Here is a 22,819-nt window from a genome sequence, read left to right as displayed (position 1 = left end):
GACGGGCAACTGTTTAGCCCGGACCAAGTACATGAGACTTGGCCGAGTGATACTGCTAAGAGAAGTGTAGGATGGTGTAGTCGTCGGAGTTCGGCGTCTTCAGCATCGATGAGCCTACCCCACAACTGCTCTGGATGGCGTGACGCAATAAGACGGAAAATCACACCCTACTAACCGAAATGTTCTCTTCTCCGCAGAAGGTGGGTTGAAGATCGTTCGGCCAAACGGCGAAACGGCTAAACATGCCCGAAACACACACACCACCTGAGTCACTGAAGAAAGGGGGATAAACAAATTGTGCTAGAACCTCAAACCGGACGAAGATTCTTACACCCTCAGGAGTTTGTGGTTCACTATGGCCTCAAGTCAAGACGAGAAGTCGCTCCCTAAACTAACAACTAACCCGGATTATGACTTGACAACCGCCATCGACCCAAACGGGGTCGGTTTACGCCAGAAACTGACTTCCTATGGAGATGCGCACTTCTCACTCTTCATGCGCAAGCTGTTCATCAAGGCAATGGGTTATAGCGAGGATGCCCTCTCTCGACCTATCGTGGGCATCGTCAACACATACTCGAGCTTCAACCCCTGCCACGCCAACATCCCCCAACTCATCGATGCGGTAAAGAGGGGTGTCCAACTGAACGGAGGACTCGCGATCGACTTCCCAACTATCAGCCTGCACGAGTCCTTCGCTGCGCCTACAAGCATGTATCTACGGAACCTGATGAGCATGGACACCGAAGAGATGATCCGAGCGCAACCTGTTGACTCGGTTGTTTTGATAGGAGGTATATTATCCTGGTTTAGCGTCTGTATTGCACCGCCTTCGTAGAGTTTAGATGATGGCTAACATTCTTAGGCTGTGATAAAACTACCCCAGCTCAGCTAATGGGTGGAATATCAGCCAACAAGCCGATCATTCACCTTGTCACGGGCCCTATGATGCCAGGTAGTCACCAGGGGGTGAGAGTTGGGGCTTGCACCGACTGCAGGAGCAACTGGGCAAAGTTTCGAGCCGGTGCCATCGACATTGAGGATATCTCTGCTCTGAACGACGAGCTTGCACCAACCGTAAGTGGCAATGACTTGCGACGTGGGCTTTCTGACTCGGGTTCCTAACCATGCACAGGCTGGTACTTGCGGCGTCATGGGTACCGCAAGCACGATGGCCTGCCTGCTTGTTGCGCTTGGCATGATGCCCATCCAGGGAGCAACGGCACCTGCGGTGTCCTCTGCTCGCCTACGCATAGCCGAGTCCACTGGCGCCCACGCGGTTCAGCTGACCAAGTCTCGCCTCCAACCGCAAGCCATTCTCTCGCGGGAATCCTTCCTCAACGCCATCACTGTCCTCCAAGCTATTGGAGGCTCTACCAACGCCATGGTTCATCTGATGGCCATAGTCAACCGCCACCCAGCCCTCGCAGGAAGCATAACCCCTGCCACCGTCGACTCCATCGGCCGGAACACCCCCCTCCTCCTCGACCTCAAACCCAGCGGGGAGAACTACATGACGGACTTCCACAACGCCGGCGGCATGCTCGCCCTCCTGCACCAGCTCAAGCCTCTCCTCCACCTGGACGCCCTCACCGTGACAGGCCGCACCCTCGGAGACGAGCTCACGCACACGCCCTTCCGCCCCCTCCCCCTCGACAGCCTCGCGAATTGCATCCGGCCGCTGCACGACCCGCTCTACCCCTCTTCCGCGCTAGTCGTCCTGAAGCACGGCAACCTCTCCCCGGGCGGCGCGGCCGTCCTCAAGGCGAGCGCGTCTAAGGACAGGCGGCTGCTCCGGCACCGAGGCCGGGCGGTGGTTTTCGACGGGTCCGCGGACTTGGCGGCGCGCATCGACGACCCGGACCTGGACGTCGATGCGGACAGCGTGCTGATCCTGAGGGGCATCGGGCCCATTGGCAACCCGGGCATGCCCGAGGCGGGGCTGATCCCGATCCCGCGCAAGCTGGCGGCGCGGGGGGTGCTGGATATGCTGCGCATCTCGGACGGCCGCATGAGTGGCACGGCCGGCGGGACGATTGTGCTGCATGTCTCCCCCGAGGGGGCGGATCCCGGGTCGGTGTTGGGCGTTGTTAGGGACGGGGATGTGGTCGTGTGTGACGTGGAAGAGAGGGCGTTGAGTTTGGAGGTCGACGAGGGGGAGATCCAGGAGAGAATTGAGCGAAGACGGCGGGAGATGGCCGGCAAAGGCGATGAACCGTGGGTGGCCCGGGAAGGGGCCAGGGGGTATCACGGCTTGTATATGCGGGAAGTGAATCAAGCGGAGCATGGAGTAGACTTTGGCTTTCTGACTGCTGACGGTCCTCGGGCCGCGATTAAGGGAGCCGAAACCGCCAGTGCCTAAGTGGTAGACATTGAGGCCTCTTGGGGGCTCTGAGTTTGGGAGACGAACGGGAGAAGTTGAAGGTCGGCTCTCCGCTAATTACGTAGATGCCAACCTAAACGTATTGACGAAGATGTGGTGTTGGTAGATCAAAGCCTACACATCGCGGAAGCAGAGTTCGTGCGTTGGTGAACTGGAGCAAGCGATGGTGCGTCGGGCTTGTTTTGTAACTCGGGTATCATTCGTATGCATCTCGGCGTAAAGCCCTGCCCGTTGCCGTCTGCAAAGAAGTCGCAACCATACACCGCTGCCCTCGCCGCGTGCTCTGCACGGCTATTCGTAATATTTAGCTTCAACTCCTTGGCCCAGGCGCATCGTCATGCTGCCGCGCTATTCCACCGACCCCCGAACACCGCGAAGATATGCGTATCCAGAAACAGATCTGCGTGTTCGAAAATAAATATGCTTGGGACAATACTCTAACCACTCTTAGATCATCCCTTCCGTAAACAACATGCCAGCAACGCTGGCAGATGTCAAAGTGGACAAAACGCCGCACAAGAAGGCCGAAACTGACACTTTCACAACGTCACCCGAGCGCTTGGGGGAAATCTGCGACAGCACACCGATCTGAATACCGAGCGAGCCAATGTTGCCGAAACCCTGTTACACATGCGTTAGAAACAGTTGGTGCGGTTTTTGTTCGTCGGGGGAGGGAACCACTCACGCAGCAGGCATACGTAGCGATCAGCTTGGATCGGGCCGCCATCTCGATATAGCGCTTCTGCGTGACAAGTGCATCAAAGGCGGCATACTCGTTGATGATGATTTTCTTGCCAATGAGCTCGCCGACCTGACGGAGGTCATCCTTGGGCACACCCAGCAACCACGCAACCGGGTACAGGATGTATCCGAGGATGAGCTCGAGGGACAGAACCGGGCCCGGCGCGGAGAGGCCCCAGTAGCCGCCCCACCACCCCAGCAAGCCGTTGATCAGGCCCACAAAGGCGATGATAGTTAACAAGCAGGCCACGATGGTGGCACCGATCTTGAGACCAAACCACGAGCCGTTGGTGAATGCGTGGAGCGCGTTGACGGTGTGCTCGTCGTCGTCGTGCTTGGGCACTTCGACCTTGCCGGCGGTGATAGGGGTCTCCGTCTCGGGGTAGCGCATCTTGGAAACGGCCAGGGTGGCCGGAATTGACATGATACAACTCGATACGAGAGCCTGGGCGTTTAACCCCATGCCTATGTAGGCTACCAGAACCGAGCCTGCGATGGTGGCAAAGCCGCACGTCATAATCTGGTGGATTTCGGCCATGGTTAAGTGGTCCATGAAGGGTCGGATGAGCATTGCGGACTCGCCCTGACCGATGAACGGGGTCGCGGCAGCAACGACGGCCTCGGCGCCCGACACGCGCAGACTCCAGAAGAAGAAGACGGCGAACTTGGAGATGAACCACTGCAGGAACCCGACGTAGTAGAGCATCTGGACAAGGGCGATAAAGAAGATAATGGCCGGGATGACTCCTGTCAAGAACCACGTCTTGGAGGCTAGCTCCTCGTCGGTCAAGAATTCCAAGCCCTGGCCTGCGAAACCCAGAAGCTCGCGGGCCATGTCAGAGATGAACTTGAAGATGTCATAGCCAGCCTGGGTACGCAGCACAAAGACGGCGACAATGAACTGTGTCAGCATGCCGCCAATGACGGTGTGCCACGGAATAAGCCGCCAGTTGCGCGAGGTGGCCGTGAGAACGGATAGCAGTACGACGAAGCCGAAGATGGAGATGGCACGGTTCGCCCGCGTGTTGTCTCCGGTTTCCTCGGGAACGAAGCTTCCAACTAGAAAGACGCCGAAGGTACCGAGGCCGGCAATCGGCTGGTGCAGTTTGGCCGGGACGATATCATAAACCCTCACGACAGTGTTGAGCCAGATGAAGCGGACCGGGCGGAGGACCAGTGATGCGGGGATGTAGAGGGTGATGAGGCGCAAGATGATAGCGATGTAGACAAGCGATGGGATCAGCCAACCCTTCCCTTCGGCGTGGCGGAAGAAGACGAGACCGTAGATCCACCATCTGCAACGGGGGCCATGGCCATCAGCTAGGTGTTCAACCAAAACAAACAACCAGCACCGGAGAGGCACCGGAAAGAGGGGTTCACGGACGCGGTAAAGAGCATGAAGGTGACCAGCTGGGCCACCTTCTTCCAATGGCGGTACCACAAAGCAACAATGGGCCGCCTGTCTCCCTCGGATTCCGACCTAGCACGTAGCGAGCCAACGTTCTCGCTCTGCTTCTCCGAGTCGACGCCATAATTCTCGACCGGCAACGAGGTGCTCTTGTCGTCCGTGGCGGCAGCGGGTCGGCTACTGCCGGAGCTGGGTTGCTTTTCCAACGCGTACTGGGGTGGTGCCGGGCCACTGAACTCGATTGTGTCGTGCCCCGAGGCGGGAGCGCGCGGGCCGTCGGAAGCCATCTCGAAGGTTGCAGCGTGTGAATCGGACAACTACGGAGGTGGTTGCTGGAAAGGGAGCTCGATAAAAAAACGCTCCAGCTGTCGGTGGCGCGGCCAAACTTCAGACGATGACGGGTTAGAATCGGATCCTCGGCCTTGCTACCTAGGGACCGAGACGAGGCCCAGGGGGGCGGGCGCACGAGGTTTAAGAGTTGCCCGGGAAGCAACTATCTTAAGAGATAGGGCGAGGGAAGAAATAGGCGCGTGGTAGATAAGGAGACATTCTCAGGAAACCGAAAGCCTCCATGGAAAGGAGGGAAGTTGTGGGGTGTGTGGTGGAGGGACCAAAGGGAAATAAAATAAAAATAAAAATTAGGGCGTGCCGGCCTGCCCATCAGGAGGAAGTGGTTGAGGGCACGATAAGAAAGGACTTGGTTCGGTGTTACTGGGTTCTTCGGCGGATCTCAGGTGCAGATTCCTGTCGCGTGCTGCCCCGCTGACCGGGACCAAGGGCGAAGCCGTGGCGGGGACTTGAGGTCAGGGCCCGCCGAACCAGCCAGGGCTCACATCGGCCTCCTTCCCGACGGGGAGGCAAGGAATTCGGGAGCCATTGGCCAATCAAGACAGGAAGCAGTCGCGGAGGCGAGAGGAGCATTCAGCTCACTGGGTGTTCCCGAGTTGGCCACCGAGAGCACCCTCCACTTATCTGTCAAGATGTTTGCTCGAGTGGCACGCGGGCAGGCGGCGTTAAGCCAGCCGTGCGCCAACCGATGACACCTTCTTCTTTCGCCCATGATCTTATCTAGGATTTGATGCACATGCGAAGCGATGCGAGGTGACAATGCGAGGCAAGTGCGAAAAAAGTCGGGCTTTTGAACCACCACCAACGAGATCCATGGATGGCCGTATGGTAATGTCTGGCCGGTGCTAACTTCCCTGCTGTGAAACATTCTGGAAAGGGAGCGTTTTCACAACCACGTTTCCATGTTGCGTTGTCTCACCCTCTCACAGCGCTCGTGGAGCCTGAAGGCTTGGGAAAAGAGAGAGAAAATTCTTGTCAAAAGTTCTCCATGAAACATCCCACCTGCCAATTCGAGGAAGCTCAAGGTCAGCGGGGCCCATGCACCCCGCAATGCCGAGAAACCCGCACCTGGGATGAACTGTAATAAGACGGAACGAAGGAAAATTCGTTTTCAGTGTTTCCGTGTACGGTGTAAAATGCTAGACTCCAGAGTACCTTTGGCGCAGCGAGCGATCGAGTCCGAAACCTGGGGTTTTTGCCAACCCCGGATTTGCAGGCATCGGAGAGTAACGCGAAACGGCTTCGGAGATCTCCAAGGTTGGAAGGTCGGGAGGCGGCGAGCTGTGAGCCTCTGCAGGGGTGCTCGCCACTGCTTGGCTTTTTGCTTGGCTCTGTCTGGCCTCGGCTCGCCTTGGAAACGACAGCTTGGGAGACAATGTGGGACGGTTAGTACCTGTTATCAGTGACACGCTGACGCCAGAGACCTGCACATGATATGCAAGTTCTGGCTTCTTGGAACGGGGGATCCGAATATTTTTAAGACCAGATAGAGATGCTTAAGAGACCGGCTGTTGGGTGCTTGCCGTGTTTGGCGACACTCGGCTTGTTGGAGGCGACTCTCCGGCCTCAGAGGCCTGCAAGGCCTCCAGGAGAAAGCGACTGGCGCCTTGGGTCCACGGAATCCTGGCCGATAACGGTTTTGAGACCATCGTCGACCCCACGGACAGCTGCAGGAAGTAGGGTGCCATTGGGCCCAAGGAATCGGATGAACCTTCCTTGGGTCGTCACCGAAGTTCATTATATCACATGGCTAGGATAACCCGCGCTCGAGCCGAGCTCTCCCGTGCAAGTGGCATTTTGCCGTTGGCACATTTACACAGTATGGTCCCCGAAATAATCAGGAGCTGTATGTAAACGCGGCGGCTCACGTTCCCGAGCGTCCGATCCCGCCTCAGCCCGAAATCAAATCGGACCGTAACAGTCCCCCGGCAGCAGACCTCCCCGAGTGGGCATGAGTCGGATAACAAGAGCCAACGACCCAACCAAAATGGTATCGCGGTGAGCTTCTTGGCGCATTCTTAGCTCAAACCCAGTATCGACCCCAGATTTCGTACTCGTCTTTCGTCCCCCTAAACTTGAAGGGCACGGGAACGACGTCTTGGAAACCCTCCTCAATATTGGGTTCCTTGAACCGCGACGCGAAGCCGCTGAAAGCGATTCTCGGAAGTGCCTCGCGGGCTTCAGGGTTGAGCTACCGACGGCAGTTAGCGATCGAATGTTCCTCGCGTCACGTTTGGGAAATGACGCCGCGTACCTTTTCGTTCAAGGCTCGCGCCGCGGCATTGTGCTCGCACAGCTGCAACGGCGTCCTGAACCAAAGGCACCGAATTGGAACATTGTGTTTGCGCGCGAGGGTTATCCACTGAGAACGGGTGCCGACATCGGCGTTTGTGTTGTCTAACGCGTAATTAGCGGGTCGATATGGCAGCGAATCGAACCAACACGAACTCACCCACAACAACAGAGTCTCCTTTTTGAAGGAAGTCGGCCGCTGCCTTAAAGCACTTGTCCTTGCTAATCATTGTTAGTCTTATCCGGGAACATGGCTTGGGGGGGGGGGGGTGAAAACGTGCCTCTTTAGAGTGTCTTGATTGACTCTCTCGTAACCCAACGGCTTCAAGTATTTCCAGTAAAAGGTGCTCTTGCCAGCTCCAGGAGACCCGACAAAGAGCATAATATCCTGTTCGTTTGTCTTGGTAGGGCACACTTCGCCATGTTCCTCCTCTACGGTATAAGGAAAGTTGCTCAGATCAAAATCCCGAGCAAAGTCTCGTGCCGTCTCCCCCAGGAAGAATTCTTCCGGTGTCTGGTATTTGATGCTGATATTGTGGGCGAGGTTCCGATCAGAACAGCTGAAATCTTTCGCAGCCGCACTCGATCCCTTTGGCTGGGCTGTACGACCGCCCGCGTCGCCAACAAACACGCTATTCTCGCGGTCGATATCGGATTCGGTCAAGTCGTAGTCTTCTTTCGTCTCGGTCCACATCCCCGGCCGTGGTTTTCGGTAGATGTCCTTGCCCGTGGCCGCGTACAACGTGATGGGGATGTCGAGCTGGCTTAGAACGGCACTGCACTTCTGCTTGAACGCGGGGACTCTGTTCTTTGCGCTCTTCGGCCCTTTCGACTTTGGATCCGGATGCAGTGTCAAACCACCTTGGTTTGTGAAGATGACAACTCGGTACCTAGGGTTCGTCAGCAGTGGCGGAGGGATAGGCATGAGCCGACGCACCCCTCATCCATGTACAGTTGCCGAAGACGTCCTGGGACAGAGTGGTGCCACCATTTCCAGTCGGCCGGATCGTCGGGATATCGCTTGCCCGAGGCGCTTGTAATCAACGTGGAATCCTGTGGTCGGGTAAGTCTCGGGGACGGAGCAAAGGGTGGTGTGACGTGTCGCGTACCAAATCGAACGCGGCGATTTTCTGCCGTTTGGCCGGAGTCTCGAGCGCGGTCGAGTCGGCATTTTCGGGTATGTATTTCGCAACGAGCAATGTCGCGGGTGCGTCGTCGTCGGGGGATCGTTCGGCCCAGGTTGTGCGATCTTTAGCCTTTTGCGACGCGGGGGTGAAGAAGTTTGCGACAGCGCTCTCTGGCCACAGGCGTCAGTCCAATCGCTGGGGGCGGGGAGAATGGGGCAATCGCACTCGAGATGGCAGCTTGCGTTTTCCGTTTTAGAGGGGGTGGGGAGATGGCTCGGTCGTCGTCAGCTGCAGGCCGTTTCGACCTTGAAGGCGGCGGAGGAGAGGGTTTCGCGGGTGGCATCATTCATTCACCTTCACTATGTTGGTGTCGTGAGGCAACCAGGAGTTCCCTCCAGCGCTGGCCTCTCCCGCCTGTTCGGGTTGCTGTGGGGCTCGCGCGGGAAAGACGCGTCAAGGAGCGAAAGCACGTGAGGGGTTCCGTGAGGTTGGGGCTGACCCTCTTGAAAATTACCCGAGTCGTCGTTACAACTTGTGACATGATTACCGTCGAGTTACTGTGTGCATGGGCCGAGGAAACCTCAAATGGAAAAGAGAGACGTTTGGGATTCTGACGTGCGGGACTCTGCATGCCACGTGGTTTTCTCCATACATAGCCCCAACCCTGGTGCGCGCGCCTCCCCTTTCACAATTCAATGCACCTCTGTAAATGCGCCTATACATTCTGTATACACATTCGAATTTGCTTAGTTGTTTCCAAAAGTATAATTAGATAGATTCGAATTGTTCGCTTTATTCAACCTCTTTAGAATGTGTGGCAACCGTTAAATTCGCCACTGTAGTTACAGTTGTCGCCCCGTTGGAAGGTCATCGGGCCAAACCCTAACCCTGTGCCACCACTGTACCAAGCAGCGATGGAAGTCCCTGGACCTCGAGGAGGGCCAGAAGCATATAACTAGAAAGAAGTGAATTACGCTAGATTTACTAGGCCTATTCGAAAAAAGAGCAAGCGATGGTTAGCCGATAGATGGAGATCAGCATTCACACTTCAGAGTTGTTTTGATTTTAGTGGAATCTCAGGTTGTTTTCTTGTCTTGAGCCCACGCTCCACACTGTGGAGTCCACGGAACAACCTGGAATGTAGGCAACAGATGGAAGCAACCTCCACGGCGGCAGTGACGGCACCAACCTACCTAGCTCTAACATTTCACCGGCAATCCTCACTGCAATCAACCTAGAAATCCCTCAGTTTGAACAGCTTAATGTCCCAAAGTCGAGTATGGATGGCCTACATATAGATTGTATCATGACATGTGTGACATGTGAGTTGTGTTTGGGGGAGCATATGCGGTGAATCATGTCTAAACTGCTCCTGCTTGTTCTTGGTAGTAGTGAGCTGAACGGCCCGGATCCATTCCGCGTTGTGTTGACCCTTGAGCCTGCTGTCTTCGGACGGAAGACCTCTCAAGCTCGTGACCATGGCACCATGCCGTCATGTCTAAATACCTATTTAAACTGAGCCCTTGCGCCCTTGCTCATCCCACACTCACTATTATCCTCCCACACACACACACCCTCATCCTCAATTCTCATCCTTGAATTTCCCTATCAGCAGTTCAGCACCTATACGACCTCAGCCAATATGGCGAACCACAAAAGAATATACCGGATAGCATTCCTCGCCGTCATTGGTAAGCCGTCCACACACGATTTGGGCAATACAGCCCAGTACGTTGCTTTGATGCTAAACAGTTGTCTGTGTCCATAGGCGGGGCCCTCTTTGGCTTCGACATCTCCTCCATGTCGGCCATCATCGCGACACAACCCTACCTGTGTCAGTTCAACGAGCGCGGCTTTGACGATAAGGGCCAATGCCTGGGTCCGTCCTCCGTTACCCAAGGAGGCATCGTCGCCGCCATGCCCGGCGGCTCGTTGGTCGGTGCCCTAGTCTCCGGCTGGCTCTCCGACCGCATGGGCCGGAAGAAGACCATCATGATCGGCTCAATCGTTTGGTTAGTACTCAGCTTTGCACTCGATACCATGTCTGATCTCGCACTCACCAAGTAAACAGGATCGTCGGGTCCATCGTGGTCTGCGCTTCGGTTCACCTAAGCATGCTCGCGATTGGGCGGTTCATCAACGGCTTCGCTGTCGGCATCTGCTCTGCCCAGGTGCCCGTCTACATCACCGAAATCGCTCCGCCGACGATGCGTGGTCGCCTGGTCAGCCTGCAGCAGTGGGCCATCACCTGGGGCATTCTTATCATGTACTTCATTTGCTTTGGATGCTCGTACATCGAGGGAAGCGCCGCCTTCCGCGTCCCCTGGGCTTTGCAGATGCTCCCCGCAGTCGGCCTCTTCGTCGGCCTCCTGCGGGAGCCCGAGTCTCCCCGGTGGCTTTTCACGAGGGGCCGCGAGGCCGAGGCCGAGAATGTCCTGGCTCTGCTCCACGGCAACGGCGACGTCAATAACCGCTTTGTCCAGCGCGAGCTCCAGCAGATCCGCGCCGCCGTCCAGGAGGAGCACAGTCATGCCGATGCCCGCTGGTCCGAGTTGTTCGCCCCCAAGATGCTCAACAGGACCGCCATCGGCGTCTTCACTCAAATCTGGTCCCAGCTCACAGGCATGAATGTGATGATGTACTATATCACATATGTCTTCACCATGGCAGGGCTCGCAGAATCCGGTACCAACGCGGTCCTGATTCCCAGCAGCGTCAGCTTTGCCATCAATGTCATCATGACGGTACCGGCCCTCCTCTGGCTGGACCGCTGGGGCCGCCGGGCGCCTCTTCTTATCGGGTCCGCCTTGATGTGTCTCTTTCTCGTCATCAACGCCATCATGTTCGGTGTCTACGCCCGCACTCCGTACCCCGGCGAATTCCCGTCGGCGTCCGAGTCCATGGCTGTGAGCGGACCGGCAGCTTGGGTCATTATCGTCTCGACGTGCCTGTTTGTCGCTAGCTTTGCGCCGACCTGGGGCCCCGTGTCCTGGACCTACCCTCCCGAGCTCTTCCCCCTGCGCCTCCGCGGCAAGGCCGTCGCCCTCGCGACCGCGGCCAACTGGACTTTCAACTTTGCCCTTGCCTATTTCGTCCCCCCGGCCTTTGAGCACATTACCTGGAAGACATACATCATCTTTGCCGTCTTCTGTGCCGTGATGCACCTTCACGTTTTCTTCCTGTTCCCTGAGACCGCCAACAAGTCACTCGAAGAGGTGGCACAACTCTTTGATGACACGGAACCAGGTGGTAAGTTCTTTCCGCTTGTCTATCTTTTTACTCGAAGCATGATAACCAACTGACTGTCAATCACAGCAATCAAATACATCGGGACACCGGCGTGGAAGACCCGAAACAATCGGGCGGTTATGATGGAGCAAGAGGAAAAGCGCGCCTCCCCTGCGGATACGGAGCTGGGTCTCATCAGCCCGGCCCAGGAATGCCCGAAATAAGGGTCTTGGGGAGCCTTGTCCTGCATCCTTAGCTTTCTCCTTTGGTTTTCACGCGTTCTTCGGTGGGAAGCGGGCCTCAGTCGCTATTTCCCAGCGCGTACGGGGTGGAAAGCCCGCGGAGTGAGAGACTGGCCGAAACTATGGATATGACGCACCCCGGTGGCTTTGGCACAGATGGACCTTAGATATCTTGTTGGACACAGGAGTATGCGGCATTGTGTATGGACTAACAAGTATTACCACATACCTAGAGTAGAGTGGAACTCAATGAGCGATTCCTCATCCTGAGGACTTTGCAGCTTTGGTTCTCATCCCTGATCAAACGTTAGGTACTTGTCCGTGATTTTCTCAACGCTCGAACCAAACCATACCACCAGTACTAGTTCTTCAACACGCCGCAACTCATCAAAGCACCTTGCCATGTTTTTCATGTGCCTGCATCGCCGTCTTCACGGCAATCGTGTAATTCTCTCCAGTCTGCGCCACAGCATGGACGACCACCTCCTCCCCGAACGGCCACTCCTCGTCCTCGCCCTGGTCCTCGCCGCGCTCGTCATACTGCGCATACTCGTCACGGTCCTCCTGCAGTGCCTGCCTCGCCGCCGCCAGGGCGTCGTCGCGCCGCGCATAGCAGCCCTGGATCTCGGCCGTCTGGTACGCCGCGCGCTGGTCCTGCGTGTAGTCGGTCCGGTTCTGCAGCACGTAGTGCAGCCGGTCGTGGCCCGCCGGCAGCTGCAGCGTGTCCTTCTTGTGCTGGTCCGCGCTGTCGTCGGCCGCCACCGCCGGCAACGATTCTGTGTTGGGCTTCGTGTCAAGCCCCACCAGCAGCTCGTGGCCCGCGGGGCCCCGCGCGTACACCATGACGCCGTCGTGGTGCGGCCATTCCTCGGCCGCTTCCCCGGAATAGTCGGCCCGGGTGGCGTACTCGTCAAAGTCGGCCGGCTTGTAGCCGAGCGTCTCCAGCGCCCTGAGCGCGAAAGCTTTGGCGGCGGGGAGGGTGGTGTGCGTGCCGAGGACGTGGGTGTCTCGGGTGGAGCCGGACGTGTCCCGGTGGAAGTCGACTACCGTTAGAGTTGTGTGGTATAACAGTTCTGGGATGGAGGAGTTGCCGTCTGTGTCTGCCATTGCGACTTGGTGTGTATGGTTGGTGGTGCTAATCGGCGGAGTCAAGTAAATGAATCTTGCCAAGTCTTATTGTCTCTTTCTTTGATGCGTTTACAGTCAATGTTAACTAGGTACCTTTGTTACTAAGGTCTGGATTGAGGAGTTTTAAAGTAATACCAGAAACCGTCCATCAGCTAATGATCTTGGTCGTCAAGCCTTAAGAACATATTTATCGGCAGAGGACGGAAAGGGGTCACCGAATAGTCTCGGCACATCCAACCTCGCGTCATGACGCCAGTATGAGGTGGCGATACCTGCCCCTCATTCGTTGAACCATGGCTGCACAGACCATGGATGATTCTACAAGATCATCATCACTGATGTGGCGTGACTGTGAGGAAAAGACTCTTAAGGGAAGCTTTACTGCACCATGTGCTCGTGGTAGTAATATGGCCCCTACTGGGTTTTGCCCCACAATCGCGGCCGTGGTAATTCACAGTAACCCACAGCTATGGTTCAATACAACAGCGGTGGCTCGAAACGTGTGGGGGGCGGTGTTAAACTCTACTTGTCCCCTCATCTCGTTTGAAGATAATGCTTGGTTCATTTGTCCTCTGGGAAATGACACATTGTAGTCCTCAAGAACACTAGAACTGGGACCCGGACTCTTCTCAACTTCCCAGGGAGAACTTCTCTCCGACCAGTTCTTCGCTGAGGCTCCACAGCCGGTCAGCGGTAACGGGATCACTGGCATGAGGCGCGGGCTTGGTGAACTGGCAGTCGGAAAGGTAGAGGCCGTTGATCTCTGCATCAAGAGGTGTTAGTGAAATACCTCTGTTACAGACATTCCAAACAGCGAAACTTGCGAAAGCCTCACCATTCAGAGCCGGGTCCAATGCAGCTACGAGCGTCGTCGAACTGCCTTCGTCGGGGGTCTTCCAATACGGCGCAACCTTGTAGAATTGGGCGGTGAGTTCATCGTCTTGGTCCCGGCTGAGATCCGTCTCAATGGCTAGGAGAATGTCAACAATTATATTGACAAGCAAGGTAACGAGGTGAGCTTACTGCCAGGGTGGAGGACGTAGGCGGAAATTCCGCTTTTTGATAAGTGCTTTTGGAGGGAAACGGTGAACAGGATGTTTGCCGTCTTCGACTGCGCGTACGTGACAATGCCATTGTATCCGTCAGGGGCGCACTTGCCAAAAGCGCCTGCGAGCGGTTTGACGTGGTCTTCCTCGGGGGGGACCGGTTTGCCCTCGAAGTTGTAGTCGGAGAAGCGGATCGGGGAGAGCCTGTGGCCGGCACTGGTAAGAGACACGATGCGAGTCGCACCAGGGGGGTTGGACTCAGCCGCCTTGCGTAACAGGGGCAGGAGGAGGTTTGTGAACAAAAAGGGGCCGATATGGTTGGTTCCAAACTGCTGCTCGATGCCTTCGGGTGTCGCTTGGCGGGATGTCACAACGATGCCGGCGTTGTTGATGAGGATATCAAGTTTGTCGGTCAGGGCGGTAACGTCGGCAGCTGCCTGGCGAATCGCCTTTTGTGATCCCAGATCTAGGATGACAATTTCAACTCGCGTGCTGGGGTACTTTGCCGAAATCTGGGTTGCAACCTCTTGAAGCCGGGCCTTGGTACGGGAGGCCAAAATCAGAAGGCTAGGGCTTTGAGATGCGAGGTTCAAGACGGTGGATGACCCGATCCCCTTGGGACTGACGCCCGTCACCAAGACTAAAACACTTAAGTGGTCAACAACACGGCCGGAGGCCCAGGAGCTCGAAGGGTCATGGGGCGTTGTTTACTGACTTTTCTTTGCCCGAATCCGGTCTGCAAACACCTTGGCAACCTCAGACCCCGCTGTCCGTTCACCAAACTCGACGGGATGGGAGCCCATTGTAAATATCGTGCGCCGTAGGGACAATGAATGGTAAGTTGGGAGCCGTTAATGTGAGAAGAGGATATCAACGGCGTGCAAAGCAAGTGAAGGGGATATGCGGTGTTTAGACCGCCAGGATGGTTGCATTGCGCCCATGATTGCACTGCTCGGTACCTCTCTTATACCGTTGAAGACTGGAGCGCGAGGACGAGCTAGGGGATACATTTTCCGCCGAATTACCCGCCGCGTCGTAGATTCCGGTCGCAGGCCGCCGATACCAGTCTGCCCGTTTCAGCGACCCCTACCCCGCATGATGCCGTTCTCCCCCCAAACAGCACCGCAAGGCGGCATGGAAATGTTGTCCGTTCCTTGGGGGGAGGGGTTGGCAGGGGCAAGGCTCACCCCACTATCCCCAACCCAGCTCACCAGTCCAGTACCCGTGCTCCGGCGCCCGGCATCCGGCAGTTCTCACCGTGCAACGCCGGACAGTCCGCCTTCGTCTTGAAAACCGTGACCCCGGGTCTTCCGTCTTTTTAACTGGGTATTTGCGTTTTATGAGCCAAGACTTACTTTATCTCGTAGCTCCTCGTTACTAAGGCCGGCAACCGAGAGGAAGCGTCTATCGTTCGTGAGCAGCGCGCCCCCGAGCCGTCGGACCGTGACGTTCTCGAGCCTTCCCTCCAGAAATCGTGATTGTCAGCGTCGATGATCTCCGATTGGTTTAATCATGAATAATAGCCATTCCGTAAAGTTTCATAACCAGGCCAAACGCTAGTCACCAATTGGCAAAACGATCCCCTGTAGCGTTTTTGAGATTTTGCTTGTTTTCAGCGCAAGAGGCGGCGGCGGCAGGCGCTGAGTCTCGAGCGAGGGCAGGAAGGCAGCCCCACCTTTCCCGGGACCCCACCAGCTTGGGAGCTTTTGTGGGCCAGCCCCTGCCAGGCAGTCACGTCAATTAACTTCGACCTTGGCACATCGCGACTCGGACAATCAACGCGTCAGTCAACTTCGACATATCGCGAGCATCTGCCAAAACGCCATCAACGCCATCGCCTTTTTCCATCATCCGCCATGATGTCGGACTCGGGAGATTCGGACCACATCGGATATTTGGCTGCGCAATCCAGTGATGATGACTCCCAGCTAGAGAGGTCGTCTAATGACGACGATGATGATGGCGTCGAGGTTGATGATGAAGACGAGTTGGACTCGGCCTCCGACGGGCTCTCCGAGTCCAACGGGTTCTTTGACTTGGAGGCTGCGGACTCCGACGATGACGTGTCAGGCTCTAGCGAGAGCGGCACCGACCGGGACCACGACGAACAGGAGGACCACTTCTTCCCGCAGTTCAAGCGCCTCCCCTTCGAACTCCGCTACTGCATTTGGGAGTTTTTCTGCCCAGACCTTACTGCGAAGCCACGCGTGTTATGCTTTCAACTCAACCAGCATCACCGAAGGGATGGGTCCAAATATTTAGTGCCCGTCGAGGGCCCTTTCCTGGATCAGCAAACGACGCCAGCCCGCGCCATGTTGGCTGTCCATCGCGAGTCCCGCCAACTGATCGAGAAGGTTTTCCCCGACAGCTTGTCCTTCGGCAGCGAAGCCGTCGTCCGGTTCAATGCCGAGAGCGACATTGTTTATTTGCAGTCCAGGCACTCTTCCATGGTATTGGATCTCGATGCCATGCCCCAGCTTCCGGGGTTTGGGGAGCACATCTATCACTTGGCCGTCGACCCGGCCAATTTGTTTGCCATGGGAAGGCGGGCTCCGGGCCCCTCTAAACCGTTTAAGAACCTGAAGACGGTTTACTATGTGACCGACTTAGTTAACCATGAGCGGCGACATATAAAATGGTGTTTCTCTAACTTGTCCAAGCGCTACGTTATCGATACGTTTGAGGAACAGCCAGGACTGGGCGAAAATGCCCAGCACGTGTACTGCTGGCCTGACATAGGGGACTCTGGCACCGTTGACGAGACAAAAGTCCTCCTCAGGGAAATGATACACGATCTCCTCAAGGCCGGATACCCCGCGGACACCAAGAGTGCAAATTTCAACGGTGCACCAGTATGGCCTTTGATCACATTTCTTTGGGCCCCTCGCTTGCCCTTGGCGGATTTGAAGCCATGGGACGCTGTCAGAAGCCCGTCGCCGGAAAGCTCTGGTTCCGAGCACAGTGACGAAGAAGAGCCGAACGAGTATGAAAGCGAAGGAATAGACGACTCGGACATCGACGACTACAGTGAGAGCTCGGATGACGAGCTGCTTGTCGCACCGCCAGTGGACGGTGACGACAGCGACCAAAGCGAGCAAAATGAGGATGCTTCATCATTCATGTCAAGTTCGCCGCACCCCGGAGGTTACGTGCAGGATGGGGCAATTGACCTGACGGGCGACGATGACGAGGATATGGCTCGATTTTCCAGCCCCGAACCGTCATCTGAAACTCTGCGGGGATCAGACAACTCTGCGCACGAATCCGACTCGGATCAGCCAGCTGTCCGCACCTCCAGGCTGAAACGCCCTCGAGCGCGTGTTGTGGAGTCCGATTCGGAAGACGACTCAGAAGACGCCGGCCCTAGGAAGCGAGCACGCATCGATAACCGCCGGAATCCGATTGTGCTGTCTAGCGACGACGAAGAAGACGAGAGACGGGTAATGCGAGCGAATCGCCGGGCTCGGGCTGTCATTTCGGAGGATGAAGAGGACCAGGACGATGAGGACAACGAGGACGACGAGCAAGGGAACGACAGTATGGAAGAGGTCCGGAGCAGGGAGAATGCCCAGTCCGTTATCTCCAGCTCAGATGAAGAGGATGGGGAATCCGACGGGGGAGCTGCAGTCGGCAGACCACTCTCTCTCGCTGAGAAGTTACAACTGCACCGGGAGAACAACCCCATTCCCCCGTCTGACGACGAGGATTCTGAGATAGAAGAGATGGGCGGCGACGACTACGATGCGCGGGATTATGCTGATTTTCAAGACGACGAGGAGGGCGATGAGATTGCAGAGGACGGTGACGAGGATGATCAGTACGGACTGGTAGAGGATGAATTTGACGAGGAGGACGATGGATACTAATATTTCAGCTGGACCTGGGGCTTGCATTCGAACACGTATAGTTCCATCGCTAGGTAGCACTAATATGTACACAAACAGGGATCTAGAAAGTCCCCGAGAGTTGTAACAGAAAGAATCGGGTTGAGATTGGTTGTCTCGAGGTTGTCCAGGTTCCGACCTTGACCTTGCACATGCACCGAGTTAGTTATGGAACCCCTGATGCCAAGACATCAAGCTGCTTGCCCTGACAGCACTGACGTCATTGGGGTTTATTGGGGTTGTGGCAGCTGCAGCTTCCATCCACGCGGGTTGAAATAGCCTGAGATCCCTCCGTCCCTCCACTGCGAGAAAAACAATTACCTCGCAGGCCAGCAAAGCCGCAATGAACCATGTACTCGGGCGACTACACCGCCAGCTGATACAAGCCTCGCCGAGGTTGCGGTTTCCGACAAGCTGTTACCGTCTCGAGACACGATTTGCACATGCTTCGTTGCGCCCTGGGATTGGATTCGCAGGAGGAGTGCGGAGAGCTCTCTCGACCGCGAAGCCCGATGAGACCGAACCGGAGGCAAAAGCTAAACAACTGGACAAAAGGTTGCTTGATGAACAGGAACAAGAAGTGAGGGTCCGCCAGAGCCAAGTCAAGCGACCATGGCATCGACAAGGGGCGGACAACCCACCGGTGGAGAAGAAGGGAGAGGAGGATATTGCGCCGGTAACAGAGGGTTGGTGTGTGCAGTCACAATCTCCAGACACACTGCTAATAAGTAACCACTTTGACAGGCAAGCTCCTGACAACTCCGACGAGGCTGCTGAAGCTCATCCTCCCTTTGCCCATCACGGTCGAAAAAGATCAGGACAACAATAGCAAACCCGATTATGGCCGATCCATCTCCCCCAACGACAGGATCCAGCCGCTGGCACTGCTTATCCACCCCCAACAACCCCTGTCGTACGTCGAGCGCTTGATCCAAGCCGAGATCCCGCCAGTAGTAGAGGGCAACAAGGAGAAGATACCCAGTGTGTATTTCAGGGCCGAGGATACCGAGCGCGGGGACAACAAGCCGACGTCACGATCCGAAGCGAGAGTCAGGGACAAGGAGAGCAAGTCGAGAATGCCGGCCGGCCTGACACACGTCGAGTCGTATTCAGGACTCGGGCACGAGGGCCCCGAGCGGCACGGGTCCGAGAAAAACTGGGTGCGGTGGAGCAACAGCACCGAGATGGGCGACTTCATCCGCGACGCCGCGCGCGGCCGCGAGTTCGCCGTCGAGATCGAAGGGTACAACGTTGAGATGCGCGTCAGCGTGCCGTCCTTCAACGATCGCACCTACTACATGCGCTCCCAGCTCCGCAGGATGAGCCTGCGCATCGACGAGCTCTCCCGCATCAAGCGCGAGTGCGACCTGCTCGCCCACCGCGGCGCCCACCTGCTCGCGAAGGGGGGCTTTGCGCTGCTCAGCGGGTGGTGGGGGGTCGTGTATTATGTGACGTTCCATACCGAGTTCGGCTGGTGAGTGTTCGTGGAAGCCGTGGGGTGGTTCAAAGCGTACTTGACATACTGACACGCGTTGCTGGGTAGGGATCTTGTCGAGCCGGTGACGTATCTCGCGGGGTTATCCACCATCATGGGAGGCTACCTGTGGTTCCTGTATATCAGCAAGGATCTCAGCTACAAGGCCGCCATGAACGTGACGGTCTCGCGGCGCCAGAACGCGCTTTACGAGGCTCGGGGGTTCGACCCTCAGAAATGGGAACAGCTGGTCCAGGAAGCGAACGCGCTGCGTCGCGAGATCAAGGTGGCTGCTGTCGAGTATGACGTTGAGTGGGACGAGGCGAAAGAGCTCGGCGATGACGTCAAGGAGGTGCTAAGCGAGGAGCGGACCAAGGCCGAGGAGAGGTCCCGGTCGTCAGAAAAGGAAAAGGACGAGGAGTTCACTGAACAGGAAAAGAGAAAGAAGGAGGACGGACCGGAGCCGGAGTCGAAGTCGGATTCATCGCGTGGCAGAGGAGGCGAATTAAGTCCTGATGGGAGGCAGTAGATAGCGGGACACACGATTCATCACATGGAATTGCCAGTTGTGACGTGGAAAGGCTACTAGAGCATCGTGAACAGCTAATGAGTTGTAGATTGCTTGCTAGGGGTATTGGATTGAGAAGTACCCTACCGGCTACGGTATCAAACCAGTCTCGTCGACACACCCCACTGGTTGGCTCTTTGCCATTACCTGTACGCTGTTCCAGCTACCACGACTGCCGCTACTTCGGGACAATACTCTCTCGGCTGCGGGCAAGTTGCTTTCTCCTCTGAGAAGACCAACAGTCCGGGCACTGAGCCGAATATGTTGATTTCCACGATTTCACCACCCACAACCAATACTTCTCGCTCGCATCAGCCCTGTTAGTCTTTTTCCAAAAGGAGATCCTCCTCGATCGATACCGCAGACAATCGCAGCAGAGACCCAACGTCGTGTTAACTTGGCCGCGAGCGTTTAGCGGTCTGATACGCCTTAACAGGGTGTCAATATTGTCGCAGAAGGGCCGAGTACGGTGGGCTTTTGCAGAGGGAATCCGCAAGGACAGCGAGGTGGAGAATAGTAGAAGTCGCTTGCAGCTCAACGCAAGGCAGACATTATCTACAGGCCGGCCATGGGAAAATATGATGAGAAGTAGCTCGTCCGGAAGCCCGAGGAGATGGTTGTATGGGCGTGACGGTGTTCCCGTTAACTAGGCTCGTTAGAACTGCCGTCATTTTTCAACATCCGCATGGGGAGGGAGATTGGCAGGAAGTACAAGTATGTTCGGCGAAGTGTAGGTATCTGACTCACCTCTGCGGGAACTCTAAATTCTGTCTCGGGACACTCGAGGTCGGCCATTCTGGAGTATATTCTGTATAGCACAGCCTCAGCTTGACGTTGGAGATGTTTGATGATTGAATTCGGGTTTCTGGGGAGCTGGTGCTTTCCGCGGCTATGATGGTTGGTTGCTCAACGTTGATTTAGTCGGTTCCAAGGTTTGCCTCATTTATGGACGTTTCAATGGTGGCAAAAGCTAGGAGCTTGAAATCATGATTGATGTTATTAGTGGCTCGGTGCCCAGTGGCCCGGGGTGAAACCTGAATAATTGTGTAGTCTGTTGTGGAGGAACTATGGTTTGTTTGTTTTTTCCTCCATTCCTTTTCTTTTATCTGATTCCTTTTCCTTGATTTCTTTTCTTTGATTTCGAAGACAGTTGAACCGTACAATGCAAAAAATGCAATAGATAATCAGTAACGAAAAGGGTTAGAGAGATCAAACTCAAGGTTGGCTGCCAACGTGGGTAGGTACACTTTTTGCATAGTTCTCCAGTTCTTGCTAATTTATATGATCTTCTTATAGTATCACGAAGTATCTTCAGTGAAGGCGGTAACAACCCATTCCTTAAACTCGGTCTCGATCCAGTCAGCTAGCAACCGTAGCACTGCTAACAATTGATAGATGCCCTGAGTGGTGGAAGTTGTACCGATTTGTATGCCACCAAGAATTTCCTTTTCAAAGCCCGTTAGCATCTCGTCATCAAAATATGTTAAGAGAGGTAGCAACTTACGATCTTGTGGCCTCGGTCGACAGCAAAATAAAGCGACCACTGGTGTTCATGGGTCAAGATTAGCGGAAGAGTTGGTAGCAATGGGCCGTCCTCCCACCCGCTGATGCCCAATGCTGCCATGCGTATGTGCCAGGCCGCAGTCCATATTCCCAGCCGGACTCTTCCATCCTCCAAGCTCCCGCTACCAATCATCGTCGCGATAGTCACAGCAGTCGGTGCTCGCAACAACGGAGGGTAATCGGTATGATTGACCCCAAGGTTGCGGGAGCCGGCTGATGGCTGCATGGCAAGCCTTTTCAGAATGGCAGCGTCGATCGTAGCGTTGCTAATGTGCGAGCTTTGCGAAGCGGTGCGACCGGCGGCCGTAAAGTTCGGTGAAAGAACAAAGTCAACCATCTTACCCCGGATGGCCTCGCCAGTGACAAGCGCCGGAATGAAGGCAGGTAAGATTCTTGCTGATGTCGCGTTCTCCAGGGCAATGCTGTCGCAGTACTTCCACAGCGCCAAGTCAAGGAGCGGCTTATGGACGTTGCAGTTCCATGAGGCCTCGCTTCGGTGCAGGGCCAGGCACTTCCGCGCGTCGACCTCGAGGTTGCGAACGTGGTGAAACTCGGCGCGAGCAAGCCGCGCTGGCGTTGTGGACGAGTGGCTGACGGCTCGGGGGAGCGCCCAAACGGCTGGGAAGTCGATAAACACGTCATGCGCAGCATCTTGTCCGCTTCTTTCTCCTAGTCTTTCTTGGCCAGAATCTCGGGCTCGGTGTTCGGCGCCCCGGAAGATTCCCGGGGCCATCTTGCGATTCGGACGCTCGATCTCATCCCGGATCTCGGTGGGAAAGACGCCCTGGGACAACATTACAATGTTCCAGATGTTAGTAAACAGATCCCTGACATCACCCGGCAGCTGGTCCTTCTCGGCATTCTCGAGTAGAGCTTCAAAGTAGACTGGTTTCTCGAGACGCTGCAAACCGACGATGGTCTTGACAAGACTGGTTGAGAGGCATCCGGGCTCCCTATTGCAACGGTCGCTGGAAGCGTTCGTACTAGTGATCGAGGGAGAACGGGGAGTCATACTAGTAGCAGAGGCGAGTGATGGAGGGCGAGGGAGAGCTGTGTTTATGTCAGGTGCTTGTTGCGCGAGGAGTGGAAATGCGCTGTGCGATGAGGTATTAGGCGTGTTCTTATCGTCGGTGCCAGGGTGGCTAGACTTCAAAAGCCAGCGCTGGATTTCCTCTGGCGTTCTATACATTGGTAGTACGTATAGCGCGTGTTGTTTTGTTACCACTCGGTGTCTCCCCCCAACGTGGAGCAGATGACAGTTGAGCCATCAATCAGAACAAGGAACCCGCGGTACCGCTGGCTGATTTAAGCGTCAACAGTTATCAGGTTATTCCTCCTTATCGTAACCAAGCTGCAGGTGCACTCATTCATAGCCGGCGACTCTGCT

The 22,819-nt window shown here is 55.9% G+C and overlaps 9 protein-coding genes across 9 annotated transcripts; 4 read left to right on the top strand and 5 right to left on the bottom strand.

The window, feature by feature from the left end:
- Window positions 1–86: 86 nt before the first annotated feature.
- Window positions 87–2,475, top strand: B0H64DRAFT_104216 (dihydroxy-acid/6-phosphogluconate dehydratase). The gene is made up of 3 exons (XM_062797705.1): window positions 87–794; window positions 866–1,077; window positions 1,136–2,475. The coding sequence occupies exons 1-3, from the start codon at window positions 356–358 to the stop codon at window positions 2,360–2,362; spliced, it is 1,878 nt and encodes a 625-aa protein (XP_062663224.1). The 5' UTR covers window positions 87–355; the 3' UTR covers window positions 2,363–2,475.
- A 121-nt stretch (window positions 2,476–2,596) lies between these two features.
- On the bottom strand, window positions 2,597–5,001 carry B0H64DRAFT_104160 (Na+ dependent nucleoside transporter C-terminus-domain-containing protein). The gene is made up of 4 exons (XM_062797704.1): window positions 4,999–5,001; window positions 4,509–4,917; window positions 3,069–4,419; window positions 2,597–3,004 (listed from the first exon to the last, which is right to left on the bottom strand). The coding sequence occupies exons 2-4, from the start codon at window positions 4,817–4,819 to the stop codon at window positions 2,831–2,833; spliced, it is 1,836 nt and encodes a 611-aa protein (XP_062663223.1). The 5' UTR covers window positions 4,820–4,917; window positions 4,999–5,001; the 3' UTR covers window positions 2,597–2,830.
- A 1,420-nt stretch (window positions 5,002–6,421) lies between these two features.
- B0H64DRAFT_389342 (polynucleotide kinase 3 phosphatase-domain-containing protein) lies at window positions 6,422–9,032 on the bottom strand. Its single transcript, XM_062803337.1, has 7 exons — window positions 8,525–9,032; window positions 8,282–8,469; window positions 8,110–8,225; window positions 7,454–8,062; window positions 7,333–7,394; window positions 7,135–7,277; window positions 6,422–7,071 (listed from the first exon to the last, which is right to left on the bottom strand). Exons 1-7 carry the CDS (start codon window positions 8,643–8,645, stop codon window positions 6,904–6,906), a joined length of 1,407 nt encoding a protein of 468 aa, XP_062663222.1. The 5' UTR covers window positions 8,646–9,032; the 3' UTR covers window positions 6,422–6,903.
- Window positions 9,033–9,941: 909 nt separating this feature from the next.
- Window positions 9,942–11,751, top strand: B0H64DRAFT_455838 (general substrate transporter; the record flags this gene model as incomplete). Its single annotated transcript, XM_062807322.1, has 4 exons — window positions 9,942–9,990; window positions 10,068–10,311; window positions 10,371–11,548; window positions 11,615–11,751. The coding sequence occupies 4 exons, from the start codon at window positions 9,942–9,944 to the stop codon at window positions 11,749–11,751; spliced, it is 1,608 nt and encodes a 535-aa protein (XP_062663221.1).
- A 145-nt stretch (window positions 11,752–11,896) lies between these two features.
- On the bottom strand, window positions 11,897–13,059 carry B0H64DRAFT_103909 (uncharacterized protein). The gene is made up of 4 exons (XM_062797702.1): window positions 12,991–13,059; window positions 12,123–12,931; window positions 11,999–12,065; window positions 11,897–11,914 (listed from the first exon to the last, which is right to left on the bottom strand). The coding sequence occupies exon 2, from the start codon at window positions 12,874–12,876 to the stop codon at window positions 12,157–12,159; it is 720 nt and encodes a 239-aa protein (XP_062663220.1). The 5' UTR covers window positions 12,877–12,931; window positions 12,991–13,059; the 3' UTR covers window positions 11,897–11,914; window positions 11,999–12,065; window positions 12,123–12,156.
- Window positions 13,060–13,526: 467 nt separating this feature from the next.
- Window positions 13,527–14,746, bottom strand: B0H64DRAFT_415920 (uncharacterized protein; the record flags this gene model as incomplete). Its single annotated transcript, XM_062805127.1, has 4 exons — window positions 13,527–13,660; window positions 13,733–13,867; window positions 13,921–14,583; window positions 14,659–14,746. The coding sequence occupies 4 exons, from the start codon at window positions 14,744–14,746 to the stop codon at window positions 13,527–13,529; spliced, it is 1,020 nt and encodes a 339-aa protein (XP_062663219.1).
- A 921-nt stretch (window positions 14,747–15,667) lies between these two features.
- B0H64DRAFT_389333 (uncharacterized protein) lies at window positions 15,668–18,125 on the top strand. Its single transcript, XM_062803336.1, has one exon. The coding sequence runs from the start codon at window positions 15,800–15,802 to the stop codon at window positions 17,807–17,809; it is 2,010 nt and encodes a 669-aa protein (XP_062663218.1). The 5' UTR covers window positions 15,668–15,799; the 3' UTR covers window positions 17,810–18,125.
- A 45-nt stretch (window positions 18,126–18,170) lies between these two features.
- B0H64DRAFT_316924 (uncharacterized protein) lies at window positions 18,171–19,830 on the top strand (the record flags this gene model as incomplete). The annotated part of the gene is made up of 3 exons (XM_062800311.1): window positions 18,171–18,513; window positions 18,572–19,301; window positions 19,371–19,830. The coding sequence occupies 3 exons, from the start codon at window positions 18,171–18,173 to the stop codon at window positions 19,828–19,830; spliced, it is 1,533 nt and encodes a 510-aa protein (XP_062663217.1).
- Window positions 19,831–21,118: 1,288 nt separating this feature from the next.
- Window positions 21,119–22,336, bottom strand: B0H64DRAFT_104042 (uncharacterized protein). The gene is made up of 2 exons (XM_062797703.1): window positions 21,374–22,336; window positions 21,119–21,314 (listed from the first exon to the last, which is right to left on the bottom strand). The coding sequence occupies exons 1-2, from the start codon at window positions 22,226–22,228 to the stop codon at window positions 21,168–21,170; spliced, it is 1,002 nt and encodes a 333-aa protein (XP_062663216.1). The 5' UTR covers window positions 22,229–22,336; the 3' UTR covers window positions 21,119–21,167.
- Window positions 22,337–22,819: the final 483 nt, after the last annotated feature.

Source organism: Chaetomium fimeti (genome assembly GCF_033439085.1).
Source record: "Chaetomium fimeti strain CBS 168.71 chromosome Unknown B0H64scaffold_2, whole genome shotgun sequence".
NCBI lineage: Eukaryota > Fungi > Ascomycota > Sordariomycetes > Sordariales > Chaetomiaceae > Chaetomium > Chaetomium fimeti.
The sequence above is the reverse complement of the archived record's forward strand: the minus strand, read 5'-3'. Positions and strand labels throughout refer to the sequence as shown.